The sequence below is a fragment of the Centrocercus urophasianus genome, unplaced genomic scaffold, assembly GCF_019232065.1.
Source record: "Centrocercus urophasianus isolate 14NV4802_14NV808 unplaced genomic scaffold, USGS_Curo_1.0 seq_30, whole genome shotgun sequence".
NCBI classification, from domain to species: domain Eukaryota; kingdom Metazoa; phylum Chordata; class Aves; order Galliformes; family Phasianidae; genus Centrocercus; species Centrocercus urophasianus.
This window is the reverse complement of record NW_024884867.1, coordinates 2,966,616-2,984,736: the sequence shown is the minus strand read 5'-3', so window position 1 is coordinate 2,984,736 and position 18,121 is coordinate 2,966,616. Positions and strand designations below refer to the sequence as shown.

The following is an 18,121-nucleotide window of genomic DNA, read 5'->3' as shown; positions in this document are numbered from 1 at the left end:
CCCGATTTCAGTTTTACCTCTCTTTTTTTCACCCCTCCCCATCTTTCTATTTAACTGTAGATCAATACAGAGCAGCAAGCCAAAATCCAGGAGCTGCAGGAAAAGCTGACAAAGGTAATGTCTGGGTGGTGAAAGCGAATTTTCCACGAGATTTTCCAGTGAAAACTTAATGCAGAGGAGGGATGCATTTTGTTTTATCCTCAGAAATAGAGTTAGTCATAGCATGGGGGATGATAAGGAAAAGGGGGAGGAAGCTGATATCTGAAATCCTTGTTGTTTTCACTATGCTTTGGGCTCTTGAGACATGTCAACAGAGTTTATTTTTACAAATAGAGCTGAGTCAGAACTGGAGTAGTGTAGAGAAATTCTGATTTGAAAGGCCGGTTTGGGTATGCTGTATGCTGTATGCAGTGAATTAGTGATCTCTTGTTTCTGAAGCCAAGGGTTTCAGATCCTTTTAACTCACCATAAAATATGTGTTCAATTTGGCTCAGTCTCCCAGTGTACTCTGTCTTAATTACAAAATCACCTTCCAGTTCAGTTATTCACATTATTTTACATTCAGTAAAAAAATTGAATGCCAAGGCTTCACAACAAAATAAAATACCTTAGCAAAGTAAGCTAAAGGAAGCAGCTAATGATTGTGGTGTGGTCAATCAGGCACTCTACGAACAGCATGAGAACTTTTATTCTAGATGATACTTTTGGGGGGTGTCTTTTACCAGAGAAGAAAGGATCATTGTGGTAACCCACTGACAGAGCTTTTCAAACTTGACACTTGTTCAGAAAGGGCTTTTTTTGAGGGTTAGTGGTGTGGAATATGGATGGAAAGCCAAAACTATTTAGAAATGTTACATACAAAATTTCAAAAAAGTCACACTTTACCCTGCTTTTCTCTTTTCAGTAATTCTAAGGAATTGTCCATAGGCCAACAGGTCATTCTCCTAGTGTTTTAGCAAGAGTATTCTGTCAGCCTTTTCCAAAAACTTGAAGTGAACTTCAGGATGGGCTACCAAGTACATAGAGACAACTAGAAACTTGCAGTACAGCAAGACAAATGTGTAGAGCTCCTGAATTTTCAGTTTTTTGTTTTGTGTGTGTGTGAGAAAAAAAGAAAAGACTTAAGTAACAAAAGTTGGGGTCCTGAGCACGTTTGTACACTATCTTACTTTTAGACTGCTAAGTGAAAGATCTGAGTGTTGACCATTGTGGCATTATGAGCTTTGACACAGCAAGAGTTCTTATGTGTATGTTTTTCTTACAATACTGTTCTTTTCCTTTGGACTTAGGCTGTGAAGGCTAGCTCAGAGGCGACTGAACTGCTTCAGAATATCCGTCAAGCTAAGGAGAGAGCTGAGAAGGAGTTAGAGAAACTTCAAAACAGGGAAGATTCTAATGAAAGCATGAAGAAGAAATTGCTTGAAGCAGAGGTGAGTGAAAAAGGTCTGCCTAGTGTAAGGTAGTTATTGGGATGCGTCTCAGTTCAGGAGCCCTCATCTGGATGACTGTGAACAGCTTGTATTTCTGTAGTAAGTCTTCATAAGAAAGTATTGTTAGACATCAATCCATTTTAGTCTATTATGTATATTAATTAAAACTACAATCTATTTATTAGAAGAAAGCTTACAGGGAATCTGATGTTATTTTCAGTGAGGAGCAGTAAAGACTTGTAATTGGGATAAGGGATTTGAGACATGATGAGGATTTCAAATATAAAAGACAATCATACAGTCAGCTTCAGCTGTTCTTCCAAAAACTACTCATTGCTTTGTGCTCATGCAGTGTTGGTTAGCCTAAGTAGCATTTAGTAATTGTTCTGCAGGAACGGCGCCATTCTCTGGAGAATCAAGTGAAGAGATTAGAGACTGTGGAACGAAGAGAAAACCGTCTAAAGGAAGATATTCAGACTAAATCTCAACAGATTCAACAGATGGCAGAAAAAATTCTGGTGAGCAGAGGTGAAAATGAAAGATAAAGGGTAAGAGTTTGTGAGAAAGGAGTAGGAAAGGAACAGAAGACATAGAATTGCATTGAATAAGGTGGAAATTGTTGAACGAAGGGATTCTTTTTGTGTGCCATTCATACTGGAAAAGCTCGAATTCTCAAATTCTGTTTGCATCTTTTAGTTACGAACTGTACCCTAACCCTAAGGACTGTAATCTCAAGACTACTTTAAAATTCTGGTCGTCTCAGTGGGAACACATTGAACTCGGTACAGGATACTGCAATAATAAAAGCATTGGTATCTAGATTTTAAACTAAATTGCAAAGGAATTTAGAAGGCAGGTCTACTTGGAGTGCTTACTCCTTGTAGCAGTGAGAAATTAGTCATCTAAACTGTTCTTCTCCAAAGATAATATTTGTTGGGAATCCATTTGCACCCACATACCTCTGTTGGCATTTTCTTGTTTCTCTCTTTGTTAAACATACTAAGACTTCATATTGAATTGGTACTTCAGTGTACAGGGGACCAAACAGAAGATATTTCAAATACTTCCCTGGGACAAGAAGCTTAATATTGGAGTAATTAAAATAATTTGCATTTCTAATGAGTTCTTTCTCTGTTGCCAACATGATAAGAACAAAAAGGTATTATTTTTATTGGTAGACATACTTGAAGAAGGCCAAATGGAAATACATTACCTTCTTTGGACAAGTATGACCCACATTTGTTTTGGGTGGTAGCTGCATAGATAGACTTCAGCATCAGAATGTCTGGGAGCTCTCATGAAAAGGTAGAACCAGATCTTTGGTAGCGTTCTTTCTTTCAAATTGTTTTGATAACATGAATGCATGGTAAGTGGGAGACTATGGCTTTGCTGGGCACAGAGCCAACTTTATATTTAGGAATGGTGTAAAACTTTGAATTGTTGCATAAGCCTCTTGTGTATATTTGGGGATTGTTCATTGGTTTTGATTATGTTCTCTGTGGAGGAAAATCTGGAAGGGAATGCAGAAATATCTGCTGATTGTTTTACTCCATGGGATATGTTTAGCATTTCTCATAGTTTCCATGGAGTTCTGACGGAATATTGCAGAGATGCAAAGTTATTTTATAAAATGAAAAACAACCATGTCAAGCAGGCATTAAAGAAATAATCCTATAGTGTCTTCCCTAGTCCATTGCAGCTGGTAGTCTCAGCTGATCCAGGAGCTACAGGATATGAGTTCTTGCTTTCTTTTTCCTCCCCTTTTGCCCTCTTTCTTCCCTCAAGTTGTTCTCTTCAAAGACTTCTGTCTTTTCCTTGGTATAGAAAGAAGGATAGCAGAGGAGCTGATGATACAGAATTGCATATAATAAGGTAGACTTATTGAATAAATTGGATTGGATTTGTGTAGCAGTCATCTAGTACCTAAGAAGTCCTGCTGGATCTGTCTGCATAGAATTAAATTAGCTAGAGAAGATACTTATTAATTCTTGAAAGTGTAGATTGCTATGATGCTAATAACAATTGAAAGTTAGAGCTACATAGAGAATAGTGGTGAGAACTGGAATGGGAAAATATTACCTTTTAAGTGCAAACAGGCCTGTCGTAAGTTGGTGAAGCTCCTACTCAGATGTAAGCAGTCTAACACTGGTAGCTTTGAAACTGTTGCTGATCTGGTGGTCTGATTCTCTGCCAGGACCAGAAACGTGTGGGCTTCCGAGGGAGGTGAATTGTCCCTCTTGTTGCTGGGAGATGCATTTCAGTTGCAAAAAAGCAGCAATCTCCATTTTTTGTAGAACTTTCGGGTACTTGGCACTGTAGATGACCTACTTTTGATGAACCTTCCTTTTGATTTCCTCTTCTGCAAAAAGAGGTCTACTGCAATTGTTGGAGCAAAGAAATCTTTGTAGATTTCAAAATGAGGGGAAAAAAAGAATATGAAATGGAAATTTTCCTGTGCTGTGCAGTAGTGAAGGCAGGCAGGAGTCCTGCATGCATCCCAAAACCTGAACTTGTCTGTGCAGCAGCCAACACAGCAGCATGTGAATGACAGACCTGGATCTGCCTGCTGTACTAAAGAAATTGTTAGGATGGCAAATATGACAGTGAAGGAACATAAAGTTCTAAGCTCAGCTCCTAAGAGTTGTCCTATTGAAAGGTGTTTATAGATACATCCCCAATAATAGATTCACACAGCAGACTGTTCCTCTTACTAAAATAACTAACCTCTGAGATGCAGAATTATCTCAGTCCTTGCTGTGCATAGCTGCAACTATCTGCTGTGAGGTAAAGAGGTTAAAAATACTCTGGTACCATCTCCCATATATATTGCATCCTGTACTTCTCGTTTCCAAAACAATTTATAAACAGTCATTCTGACAACATTTGCTTGACGAACGTGGCAAAGTAAATACTATTCCTGCTCTGTGAATACAGAATAAAAACATAACAGCAGTGCCCCATTATCGAGGCCTTCTGCGAGAAAGCAAAGTGAGAGACCTTGTTAAAAATAAATCAGACTTCCTGTGATGCCATGCCACTGCAGCTATAAGCGTTTTTAACTGCTTGTTTTCACAAAACATGCTTGGTCTGTCTGAGAATATGTTAGTGGGAGTCAGATTCTTATTGTGGAAGTAGAAATCTTGGTCTTTAGCAGTATGTTGCCTCTATAGTGGATAGGTCAGCAGCAATATATAAAGCTTAAAACTGATCACGTGCAGCTCTGGTAACGTTTTTTTTCCCCTCTTTCCCTCTATGACATAATCATACAGTATAGAGCCTTAAAAAATGACAATGAATGTTCAATGTCTGTGTTACACACATGCACAACCTATCTGTGTCTGAATATGAATCTCTGCTGCTTTTAGGAGCTGGAAGAAAAGCATCGAGAGGCTCAGATCTCAGCACAACATCTGGAGTTGCAGCTGAAACAGAAGGAACAATTCTATGAGGAGAAACTCAAAGTAAAGAAAATCTTATCTTCCCACAAGTTTTTGTGGGTAGAAGGGATTCAGGGAAAAACTGTTTCCTTTGGGCTTTGATTGCTTTGTCTTATGAGTTGCTGTCTTGATTACAGCTTCTCAAATGTTCAGAGAGATTAGTGAAATATGAGTGAGTTTTTCTTCTAGTTCATGTTCTTGTACCTTACCTGTTTTTAATGCTGTGTTAAAATAGGTGACATTTGAAATTAGAACTGTAGGAATTACATAATTGTTGACTGTAATTTGTTCATTGCTGACAAAATAATTCTTACTAAGTGGTTTTGGATCTCTCATCCTGAAAAAAAGTTTGGTTCCTACTGAAGATTTTCTGATTTAAGAGTATTCACACAGCCTACCTGCAAGTTTTACATTCTGTAAATACTAGAATGTTTCTAAACTTCCATCTTCTTGGAGCTGTAACATCTGCCAAGAAGCCACAGAAACCACCCACTTTGTTTTTGTCTTTTCCAGGGTAGCATAAGACTTTAACATACAGTTAGAAATAGAATTGTAGACACCATCTAAAACTAGGAAAAACAAATTGGGAAATGGGAGTATGTGCTGTGGTTAAGGATTTTTCTAAAGAACCTGCAATACATCAGCCAGTAAGTGCATTTTGTAAGGATCTTTGTTTGTACTAAACATAACCTGTTTTCAGCAGTTTTTATCTATTACATTTACCTTGGACTTTACCTTTACATTTTAGCTTAATTGTTTGAGGATGTAGTCCTTAGGAAGGAAAAGGTATTTCTGTGGGAGAAACGAGAAGGGAAAAAGTGAAAGGATTTTCTGGTAGAGCTCGTGATGTTCAGTAATGAGAGTGACAGAAAGCAGGAAGGCAAGAAGTAAATCTTGGGAGAAGTGCTAAGATGGGAACTGGAAGAGATGACAGGGCTTGGAATAGGGTTAAAAGGAAAAGACAGAAGGTGAATTATGGAGACATATGACATAGGATTTAGTAGAGGAGATCTGCAAGCCAGATGAAAGAGATTCAAGGCATGAGGTATTTATAACTGGAACGGTAAAAGATATCCTGTGGTGTCCAGACCTGTGAAGTTCTAATAAGAGTCATGGCTGTAGCAGTTCTTTGTGCCTTTGAAAACCCGTCCTTGAAGAAAATGATGTTCAGTTTAACAACTGATTTAAAACTCTGGCCTTGCCAACAAAACACACATATTTAATAAGAGAATAAAAAAGAAAAAAAAAAACACAACACCAAATAGTTACTTTAATCCTGTACCTAGTATTTATGTTGCAAGAAAGGAGTCTTAGCTCACTCACTTGGTGCCTCTGACCTAAAGAATCAATGGGGTCTCAGTTGCCTTCTTATGCATAATTGCAGATGACTTCTGAGCCGTATTGTTAGGGTGAGCACAGGTGAGCATGTGCTTCCTTACCACCTCTAGTATGCACACACACTGAGGTATAGAGTTTTTTTGTTTTCTGTTGCACTAGTCTAGAATGCTTCTTGAGCATAGCGTAAATATCTTTAAAAATAAAATAAAATAGTCTTATGTCTTCATAAAACTTTATCATAAAATTCAGTCTTCAGAGGTAGCTGAGGGAGTTTGCTGTTTCAGGGTTTTCTTGCCATTGCATCCTGGGTCTAATGTTGCTTGAGATGTGATGAATTGCTTAAAAATAATCTGTCTTGATGATTTTTTTTTCTGCTTGTCTGCCCTTTGAAATGGATGTAATCTAGACAAAAGTAATGTCTTCATTTAGGTTTTGGAAAACCAGATGAAGAAAGATCTTGCTGATAAGGAAGCACTTGAGAATATGCTCAGAAGGCACGAAGAAGAAGCGCGTGAGAAATGTAAAGTCCTGGCTGAACAGAAGGCGGTACGTGGCGTTGAAGTGGAAATCAATGTTCTAAGAGCTTTTTTGAGGCAATGATTTTTAGCAAGATAGCCTTGTTTGAGGTTTTGCATTGCTGAACTGTCTTGAAGGATATCTTTTAAAAGATGTATATTTTCTTCTAATTATTACAAGGGATCTTCAAGAATATTTTCTTAAAAATACAATGTAAGTTGCTAATATCATGGTTGCTTTCCTCTAGTTATTAAAGCAGCAGAGTGTACTTGCAAACAGCTTCAGTAGTTGCACCCATAATGCTCTTTTTCTCAGCTGTTTGATCAGTATTCTTTTAGTGTTGTTCCTGGAAAAAGTTCCAAAACTTTTTTTAAATGTTGCTTTTAAAATCACTTTTATGGTGTAATCTCAAAGGCACATTGCTTTTTTTCAGATGATCAATGCAATGGATTCGAAGATTAGGTCACTGGAGCAGAGAATAGTGGAATTGTCTGAGGCCAATAAATTGGCTGCAAATAGCAGCCTTTTTACCCAGAGGAACATGTGAGTATAGCAACTGCTATCACACTGGTCACCACTGAACAGTTCTCAGTAGCATCTTTTCTCTAAATATTGAGGAAATTCTTTGTTACAAGCTTGCTGTGCTCTCTGCTTGTTTTTCTGTAAAATGGGCATGTTCTTCAAAGAGTTGTGGTTCACTCTGCTTCCGTGTTTTCCCAAACATGACAAGCAAAATTGTTTGGGGCCTTTATTGAGGATGCTAGCAATTTAAATGTCTAAAATACCTATGGAGAAGCATATATACCTTTTTTAACATACATATTGTTCATATATTAATATTTTCCTTGGCTCCTCTGGCAGTTACTTAATGTTCAAATGGAAAACATTACATATATTTCTGTCCTGCCTCATGGCTAAGAAGACAAGTGAAAAGAACTGAAACTATTAAGCCTGGAGTGTTTGCAAAGATGAGATTTATTTTTTTACTGCAGTGGGCAGAAGTAATATGGAGCATAAGACATCCCAACTTCAGAATTCTGTTTCAGTTCATTTTTTCTTTGTAACACATCTCTGTGGGATACTACTGGACAACATCTAATGCCATCTTGAATCAGTGTCAACAGCAATTGCTCTTGTGGTGAATTCTTCTTTGTTAAACATGGAGGAAATCTTGGACCTTTTCCCTATCAAATCTTTCTGTACTTGAATTCTATTTTGTTTTTCTCTTCAGTTCAGATTCCTTATTCTCTTAAAAATGTTTTTGCTTCTTTAATAACGTAAAAGCATTCTACTTCAATAGAAGCAGCACAGATTGTTTGATATGCCTTGCAGGATAGGGCTAAAATAGCATTTGCTTTTACTGAGTTTGGAGAGTCATTGAGTTTGGCTGTCTGCATAAATGTTTTCAGTCCATCAGCTGCTGGATGCAATGTTGGACAGCACTCTGCCCACTCTGTGGGCAGCACTTGGATGGATTCACCTATAATATTGAATAGAATCAACCAAGATTGAATTTTGGCAAAGTGTTGCTTTGTTTTGTTTTATTTTTTTTCTTTTCAGTGCTGATTATGCCTCCAGATATATAATGGTTCCAATTTTTACTATATTTCAAATATCTGGCAAGTTACTCTAGCTTGAACAGCCAGAAATACTGACAGAAATAAGTGGAAATTCGAATTGAGTTGCTTTATGCTCCAGATGACTTCTGGTTAATAACACATGAAGTCTGCTGAGATGGGAAAAGCTATAACTCATCTGCAGTCTGAAACGAAGCACAAGTAGTGTCTCAGCACATACCTGGGAAACATATGCAAGGTCCAGTGCTGCAGTCATTGTGCTGAACTGAACATAAGATCTCCCGTGAGCTAGGTGAGCTAGATGATCCTCTGATAGAAGGACACTTCATTAGAGTTCAACAGAAAGCAAGAAAAATAAAATAATGCTTGAAAATATTCCTTGGGATAGTTTAAGAAATATTGTCAATTAACCTAATGTTGCTGAATTGCTAGAAGATATTACAGAATCAACAGCATTTTGAGAGGAAATTTGCTTTCTTATGCCTGTGTTTATAAAGGCAGATAGCTAATGAGTTTGTACTTATTTTGTGAATTGTGGTGGTGAATATGTATGAATCTGTTGTTGGACTGCATTTTGAATCCACAAGAGCTACAATCAATCTGAGCATGTTTGGAGTTATTAGAATTTAAGTGATTTAAGCCCTTCAAAGGCTAGTTTGTTGGCTAGTTGGCTAGTTTTTGTTCCATCAGTATCTGAGGAAGCTAATGATAATCAGCTTCCTGAGCAGGCTGCTCATTTGACAGTTCTGTCTGCCAATAATCTGTAGAGATAAACTAAAAAACAACAACAACAGCAACACGAAACACAGGGTGACAGGGGAGAGTTCTATGTGCAGTGCACAGAAGTGTGAGTGTGAGTCAGAAGACTTGGCTTCTATTTTTAGCTTTTTGAAGTCTTCCCATTTGATCTTGGGCAAGCCACATAATTTCTCTGAGACAGGATTAGCAGCAGCTTATCTCACAGTGAACTTGTTAAAATATTAATTCATTAACATATGTAGAGCTTTGTTGGACTTTAAGTGGAAAGAAATTTCCCATTCACGATAAAATAATTCCTGGAGTTGTAAATAATGTAGAAAGAGTGATGTTTGTTTGTTTTGCATGAGAATATCCACTTCAAATGCTAATTGTTGCTTTTAGCAGAGGTTGCAGGCTCAGAATTCTTATGCACACAGGTAATTATTTTCATTCACATTATGGATGAAGTCTTTGTTTAGAGACGACCAATCACTGCTTCGATGTTGGTCAAGTTAAAAACTTAGTCTAGGTCTGTTTCATCTTCTAGGAGCAAACAAACACAAATCCCACCAGAAACCCTTCAATCTCTCTTATCTCATGGAATTATTTAGTGCAAAAGCAACTATTCTTACCATTCATTTTTCCTATGAAGAAAAAGATGTAGGAATTGGTGAAATGATAAGAATGAAATATATCTTAAATATTGCGGTAGATAATCATGTATAGAATTTTCTTTTTTTTTTTTTCCAACTTGCAAACATGAAATTTTAATAGGCATATATGGATGAACCTGTTAGTACGTGGATCTTTTGCTGATGGAAATAGAGAGCTGGCTTCTTTTTGCATAGAATTTAAGCTATGAGCTTCATGTTCAGTGTAGTAGGGAGCTTGTGCTATGTTCTTACCTGCTTCACTACACTGGAAGGCCTTATATAAGGATGCTTTGGGTTTCTATTTTTTCTCCTATCAGGAAAGCCCAAGAGGAGATGATTTCAGAGCTCAGACAACAGAAGTTCTACTTGGAAACCCAAGCTGGAAAGTTAGAGGCCCAGAATCGAAAATTAGAGGAACAATTGGAAAAGATGAGTCACCAAGATCACACTGACAAGAACCGCCTGCTAGAGTTGGAGACTAGGCTGCGAGAGGTGAAATGAGTTTAATCCTTCCAACCTTCTTTGAATGTATCTCATTTCAAGTATTGCAGTGATGATTAGAATTAAGTTGTCTTAGTTCTGCGTGTCCTAAAAATGGTATTTTAACATGTAATAATTTATTTTAGTCTAGCAGTATTTTCCCCCCCAGGAATTCTTCTCCTGCAGGGAGAGGAAGTACGAGAGATTGTTCATTGGAGTAAGTGTAAAGCTTTCAGATCTTGCTTTCTCAGAATCACATTTGTATTTTTTTCTACAATATCATATTTTTCAGCTGGAGTGATTATGGAGTAAAGAATCAGAGCTTAGCTACGTGCAATGATCGGCTTAACTGTAGGCCTAGGGTCTACAGAGCAGAAAACAAATGACACAACAGGAGTGCAGTACGAAAACAGGAGAGCTGTTCCCTCACGTACATTTTTCTAAGGTTTTCAAAAAAATTAACAGGAATATGAAAACCTGCATTTTTTTGTGACCTGTGCCACATTTTTAGTCCTTTAGTTTTATATCAGCTTTGAATTCCCTTTTAGATCTTTTACCTTCTCCAGTCTTGCTTTGATAATTTTCTTTTCAGTCTGAAATTTTGCCTTTAGCTAAGAGGGTTGGATGACTTGCACTTGTCCTTGTTTGACTGCAAGTTGGCTGGGACCAGCGTAAGATTTCTGGCAGGCTTCTCTCACATCTGCAACACAACAGAGTCACGTGGGATGCAAACATCCTAAAGAAGGTGCTAAAATTTGGAATTGATTTGAGCACCAAGGTCTACTTTGCTGGTTGTTCATTTTTCATCCATTCCTGGAAACAACACATTTATCCTTGACTATGCCTCAAGAAAACCTTGACCAAAATCTACTCACGTAAACCCAGAGCAAGGTTATTTGCTTGGTTTCTTCCAAAATAACCTAAATAGATATATATGCAGGTAAAGAACAGTGTTGTCTTTATGTCTAAAGATTCTCAAATGCAATAATTTCTGTGAAGAAATGTCAGCACAAACTACTTCAACTGTAATGCTTTTTATATCGGCGTGTTATATGTGATATTTGAGTCACATCTGGAACTATTCTTGTTTTCGTTTTTCATTTCAAAATGCTTTTGATCTTTTCCAAAGCAAATGAGTGGCTTTTAGCAGACAAAGCAGCATCCTTGACTTCTCAATCTGTGCAGATGTGATTTTGGAATAGAAATGGCAGTGTCATCCTGAAGGATCCTGAGGTTTGAAATTAGATTATATTGCCTGTGTTTTCCTTTGTAAGTAACTTGTGTTTGGATGGTACTTTTTTCACTCTTCAGGTTGGTCTAGAGCATGAAGAACAGAAGCTGGAACTTAAAAGGCAGTTGACAGAATTGCAGCTGACACTCCAGGAGAGGGAATCTCAAATCACTGGGCTGCAGGCTGCACGGACAGCCCTGGAGAATCAGCTCCGTGAGGCCAAAACTGAACTAGAGGAGACCACAGCTGAGGCAGAGGAAGAGATTCAAGCTCTCACGGTGAGCCCTAACATTGGTACTAGATTAGAACTAAGAAGGTCCATGTTTTATAATGAGGTTAAATATGTATTTTACTCTTTATTTCTTTCATTTTTCAGAAGAAGGCACTAATTGTGTGTTGAGTTGATAGGGGCAGCTATGTCTAAGATGTCCAATTTTGTCTATTAAATTAACCTTACGTGTGCTCCTGGTAGTTCTGTCATTGGTGCTTGAAGAACACGATTACTTCTGTGACGAGGTGAAACTACATATGAAATTGTTATTGCTAGGAGCTTTGTTCTCTGATTTACTTATTTAAATAATTTATCACAAGTTTGAAGGTACTTGATCAGAAATGTTTTGATGATTTCTTTCTATAAGCTTACCTGCTTTATACTTGTTTTGAAAAACAGCAATAACGAAAGCTAGGAAAATAGTGTTGCTAAGCACCCTAATTTTATTCCAGTGTTTTAAAATTGTTATTTGCATTTGGTGACATGTGTGAATGACATAAAGGAAAAAAGAAAATTTAAATTGCCCCCTTTTTCCCCTCTCTTTGGAAAGATAATTCTAAATTATATGCTGCAGGTTGCTGTCTCTTGAATACAAAAAGATGCTTTCACACTGCTTGATTCTAAGAAATATTTCCTTCAGAAAGGATTCTGAGGGCAGCAGGGGGGAGGGAGAAAATGCTGACCTGCTGCTTTGCCAGCTAACCCTCACTGAGGGAGCAGTCTTCAATGACCTTCAAATCCAGTTATTTTGAAGTGTTGAAAACGTTCATTCTCTTTGTCCAGTAACATTTGATAAAATAATTGTTATTCAGAATATTTCTGCCATTGCTATGCTTTGGAAAGGATCGTGGGGATTTGCTGAGCTAGGTGCTTGTATGAGCTTGGTGCTTTGGGTGGGGGAATGGGAGAACTATGTGCTCCGAGTTGCTCTTAAGCAGGTGCACGCTGGCAAAGTACTGCAGCAACACCAAGGCTTAAGAATAACTCATTGGAACATGGCATCTGTTTCTTTTTGCTCAAAATCGTTACGGTCCTCTGCCAGCTGAAAACTTTGCACAACTGCTAATATCACTGCTAACAGGGTGATGATTATGTGCTTGATACCTTTACCTTCCATCATCAGCAAAACAGATGAATGTATACGACCTGTGTTCACTCAGTTACTGCTTTGGTTAATTTGGCAAAATGGTAGTGCTCTTGAACCAGCTGTTGTAAGATAGTGCAGTTCAGTGGGCTTGGAGTGTTGATGATGTGGCATTTTTTGGTATACTTTATTTTTCACATTGCCCGTTGTGGTAAGATAACGTATTAGCGCTCGTATTTGACTTCTGCTGAAGAGTTTTTCCTGTTTAGCCTCTTAGCTATGACAAAAATGCTCTGAATGAAGAATAGCTGGATGTGCCAGCACACTAACCTTCCATTCATTAAGGTTTCAGATAGCATATGATATTTTACTTTTCTTAAATCAGTGTGATGGTCTGAATGAATTCTGAGAGAGGCCATGAGGCTGAAACAAGAACTTTTGCTTTGTCATGCTTTGCTTGTAAATGAGGAAGTAAAATGGTGCATGCAATACTGCTTTCTTTAAAATAAATGCATGTACTTTTCAATACTTTGGATGCTGTCTTCCAAAGAATTGATTATTGTGTTTCATCACTGCTTTTTAGAGAGGCTTAGGATCAAATGGTGCTTGATGGTAGGGCTCAGGTAGATTGGCAGTGCTGTTTGGGATAGCTTGCATTGTGCTTCATTGTAGTTTTTCTTTGCAAGCATTAAACTGTATGTGGTATTTATTTTGTATGAAATACTAATCTGAGTATGAAAGTAAAACCAACTCAAATTTATATCATGAATGTACAAACTGAATGTGGAATCAGTAAGTGATCTGGTGACCATTTAAGATGGAACTTTTTATATAACTCAGTTCTTGAGTTTGTACATTTTTCTAAGTAGCTCAGAATTGGGAACATTTGATTAAGTAGGATGTGACTCTTGCTAATCAGTTCTTTGTCACTACAGAGTACTCTCATAGCGTGCAGCATCTGCCTTCCAAACTTTGCTTGCTGGTAGATTGTTCTGCAGTTTGTTTAACAACAGCTGTTGGATTCTAATTCTCATGTATGAAAAATTGATGATTAACTTCTTACCTCCTTTAGGCACATAGAGATGAAATCCAGCGTAAATTTGAAGCCCTTCGTAATAGCTGCACAGTGAGTATTAAATACAGATCATTGAATTATTTTGAAATTAAGGATAAGGAAGCAAACAATTTATGACTTACTCCTTGATGACACTAGTTCCCAGTGTGGACTTTTGTCTTAAAGGTGTTAGGAGCTAGACTGATTGGATTTGATTGTTTTTTAGGCTTTGGGTAAACCTCAGTTGTGAGGTTTTATTCCATTTGTGAAATTGACACTATTCTTCTTTTTGGAGAAGAAAGTAAATTAAAATATCTCATTGCAGTGCAGCTAATAAGAATGGTGTAGCAGCTGCAAAAATGTTTGTAGGTAAAGATGTTTTCTACTCACCTGGAGAAGAAAAGATCTGCCTGTCCAGATCCTGAGCTGCATTGTAGATCTAGGCCAGAGCTGATGGAAAAGCATTCTTGCTACTTTGGCTTTTATGGGGAATTTAAAGACTGAAGAGCCAAAGTGCACAGTTCAAAATGATACAATGATGTGTGGACTTCTGTTCAAAGAGCAGAAAGAACTTGAGGATCTTAATTTCTACCTTAAATTACTTGAGGTCTTTTGACATGTTTTTCTGCACATTTCATCAATCCAGGACAGGGTCTTTGACTACTGATAGGAATTCTTGCAAATTACCACTGTCTTCAAACTTGATGGAGAGTCTGTCTTCCAGTGACGTGAACTACAGAAATGTTGATTCATCTGGATCAACACTGGCTGCTGATATTTCTAGGCTTTTTTTCCTTACATCACTCTGTAAACAGAGCATAACAGCTGTTTGGTTTTTTTTTTTTTAAAGTCTTGATTGTTTTCCCACTTCTGATTTCCTCAAGTTTAATTATTTTGTGCTGGATGACTAAGTATCTAACATAAAGTTTTCATCTTTCAAAAATATTGTTTTAGAGTTACTGTGTTTTCCACAGTTCCTTTTCAGCACTAAGCAAGGGGATTCTTGTATTCTGTTCATAGAATATATTGATATGAAGCAATGAGAAAGCAGGGCTTAGCAAACTGTATTAATCTCCATCCAAAGTAAATTCTACAAGAGAAACTTTGCTTTTTGTCATCCACTTTGCTTATGCTGAACGATCTTTTGGCCCCGTGCGTTGTCACACATACTACATCCATAGCTATCTTTTCTGTTGTTTGTTGTCTTGGCCTTTTTACAGAATGGTGGCTTTCTGTGGAAATACTTGTCATCTCCATGCAGGCAAAAACCAATTGTGTTCTGCTGTAGGCTGCCTTCCAAAGGTTGTAACCTGTTATCTCATTATAGTAGAGTTTCGGCTTTGTAAGTGTGGTAGGCAATCTCCAGCAGTCAAGACTGACCCATGACCCATGTTCTTGGCTGAACGTGAGCCAGCAGTATGTTCAGGTAGCTAAGAGGCCAATGGTATCCTGGCTTACATAAGAAATAGTGTAGTCAGTGGGTCCAGGAGGTGCTCATCCCCCTGAACTCAGCTCTGGTGGGGCTGCATGTCAAGTACTGTGTTCAGTTTTGGGCCCCTCACTACAAGAAAGACACGAATGCCGTGGGATGTCCAGAGCAGGGCAGCGAAACTGTGAGGGATCTGCAGCACAAGTCTTATGAAGAGCAGCTGAGGGAGCTGGGATTGTTCAGTCTGGAGAAGAGGAGGCTCAGAGGAGACCTCATTGCTCTCTACAGCTCCCTGGAAGGAGGCTGTGGCAAGGTGGGGGTTGGCCTCTTCTCCCACATAACTAGTGATAGGACTAGAGCGAATGGCCTCAAGTTGCTCCATAGGAGGTTCAGGTTGAATATTAGGAACAATTTCTTTTCAGAAGGAGCAGTCAGGCACTGGAACGGGCTGTCAGAGAGGTGGCGGAGTCACTGTCCATGGAGGTGTTGAAGAAATGGTTAGATATTGTGCTAAAGGACATGGTTTAGAGAGGAAATATTGGTGGTGGATGGATGGTTGGAATGAACGATCGTGGAGGTCTTTTCCAACGTTGGTGATTCTATGGTTCTAAAAGATTACAATAATGCTGAGAGGTTTGAATGTTCTGCATAAAAGGATTTTTAAGTGTTGTGCACTGTGGGTCTTTTAGTGGCATAAGAGAGACCATGCATCAGACATCCTCATCAGTAATACATTAATGAAATGGTTCCTACGTGAATAATACATGCTCATCATTCATTCTCTTTCCAGCCCAGGAAAATCTGTGTATAATTTAATTGACCATGGGTAGAAACTTTCTTTTACTGTGTTGTAAGTAGTTGTAGCTGTCTGTCCTTTTTACTGAGGAGTACTGAGAGAGATGATAGAACAGTCTTGTCTTGACAGTGAGGAATCAAGGAATGTTTGTTATGGTGCCTTCACCAGATATTTCAACCTCATTTGTATTGAACCCTGACACTCAAAAATGTGTCTGCTTTCCTAGTCCCATGGCTGCACTCTTATTACCCTGTCTTTTGCTAAGCTCTCTGACCCAAGTCAATACTTCTTTAGGTTCTCCTGTTTGTCAGTTTTAAATCTGACAAACTGTCAGAAATCTGTTGGTCTTGATTTCTTTTGTCTTTGTGATGTTTGTATTCGGTTGCTTTGATAGCTCTGCATTGTTTCATCTTGCAATGTGTCTTGTTTACTGTTGGAGCCAAAAAAAAAATACTGGCTTTTGCTTTTTTCCACAAAGACTTCAATTGTGCAATAAGTGATAGGATACGTAACTATAGGAAAAATGGCAAATTGTTGAACCTGCTCTACACACACACAGATAAACATGGCCAAGCACACAGAATGATATTTTATTGTAATCTTGTCACAGTGCTGGCTCCTGCCACAAATCCACTGAGGGGGAAAGGACTATTCCTCTACCTTTAAAGAATTATTCCGTGAAAAACATTGCCATCCTTTTTGAGATTTAAAAGTTGCTTTCTTGGCAATAAACAAGCAGTCTAGAAATAAAATGCATTTTCTTAAATAGGGAGATTTACGTTTTTGTCAGTTATTTCCATCTGGCGTTTAATTATTGCTTCTTGTTGGTTCGTCAACTCGTTTGGAGTCAAGAATGTTACTAAGTTATCTAACGATGATTGGATTCTTTCATGAAGGAAACATTCAGTAATTTCATTCAGAAATAATTCAGGAAGGAGGCGGTAATTTCTATAAAAATTTAGGTGAAAATGTGTCCCATAAAGTATATTTACAGTCAGCTTAGTAAAATATTAATGTTATTCTGTGGACCCACCACCTGTATTTTCCATTTTTATGGGGAGGGAGAGGGGATAACAGGCCATTGCTTTTATTCTAGAAAAGAGAGTGGCTTTAAAAAATACTAATTAGATACTGCATTTTCCTTTGTTCAAGATTTCATCATTAAAACAAGGGTTACCTCCACTCCTTGAGGTTCTTTTGTCATCATTGTGTGTTGCTGTCTTAAGCATTAACAAGCTTGTCTCTGTACCTCTAGGAGATTAGCAAGGCATGAAAAAATTTCCCTTCTGACTTCAGTCTAAACTCCTGATTCCATGTTGATTCAATTTGCTGACGTGCAAGAGTAAATCTTACATGTTCAAAATTATGTCCAGACATGTTATATACTTTTGCTAAATTATCTCTTCTTTCCCAAAGATCTTTCCCACTAGCCTAATACCCAGGCAAAAACTTCTTTATGGCTTAGTTAAATTGATAAAACAAACAAACAAACAAACAAACGTGCATGCCTGTGAGTACATGTATTTACAACTGTCTGTTGTTGGGAGGGGCCATTTCATTTAATGAAAAATGTTACTGCAGAAGTGGAGTTTTTGTAGTTTGGCAAAGCATCATAGATTTTGAGGGTGTTGCAGTGATATTGCTGTGAAAGAGGCCAACGGGACCTTCTGTGTGCATGACTGCCATGATTTGAGAGTGAGGCTCGTGATTGGAGTGGCAGCTCATCTTCTGAGGACAAGGATGGAGGACAGCAGGAGACTGTATGTTTTAAGGATGGGTTGGTGTGGGAAGGAAGGGAACACAGACAGTGAAATATTCCACTGCTCTGCGGCTGTTAACAGGAGCAGTGTCCTGCAAGCTATGCCATGATGAATTTTTGGAGACTGAAATTTCAGTGTAAGGTATTTTTCAAGTCACAGATGTTGTCTGATTATGGAGAGAGGAGGAAAGTGAGGAATTAGTTGTTACATATTCATCATCTAGGTAGACGTACAAGGCCAGTATCTGTCTGCAGCTGTTGTCAGTAAGAGGCCTGATATTCTGCTCCATTAAGATGGTTGGTATTTCTCTGCTAGAAAGGCTTCATC

The 18,121-nt window shown here is 38.1% G+C and overlaps 1 protein-coding gene across 6 annotated transcripts in view; it reads left to right on the top strand.

Annotated features, from left to right (window-relative positions):
- The window catches only part of CIT (citron rho-interacting serine/threonine kinase), a 72,552-nt gene that overhangs the window by 30,649 nt on the left and 23,782 nt on the right, over positions 1 to 18,121 (top strand). For all 6 annotated transcript variants that reach the window (XM_042828792.1, XM_042828796.1, XM_042828793.1 and 3 more), the window contains exons 16-24: positions 61 to 114; positions 1,290 to 1,430; positions 1,823 to 1,948; positions 4,796 to 4,891; positions 6,635 to 6,751; positions 7,155 to 7,264; positions 10,007 to 10,181; positions 11,481 to 11,678; positions 13,828 to 13,881. In XM_042828792.1, the coding sequence (XP_042684726.1) occupies positions 61 to 114; positions 1,290 to 1,430; positions 1,823 to 1,948; positions 4,796 to 4,891; positions 6,635 to 6,751; positions 7,155 to 7,264; positions 10,007 to 10,181; positions 11,481 to 11,678; positions 13,828 to 13,881 (1,071 nt within the window). The remainder of the gene's footprint in view (positions 1 to 60; positions 115 to 1,289; positions 1,431 to 1,822; positions 1,949 to 4,795; positions 4,892 to 6,634; positions 6,752 to 7,154; positions 7,265 to 10,006; positions 10,182 to 11,480; positions 11,679 to 13,827; positions 13,882 to 18,121) is intronic.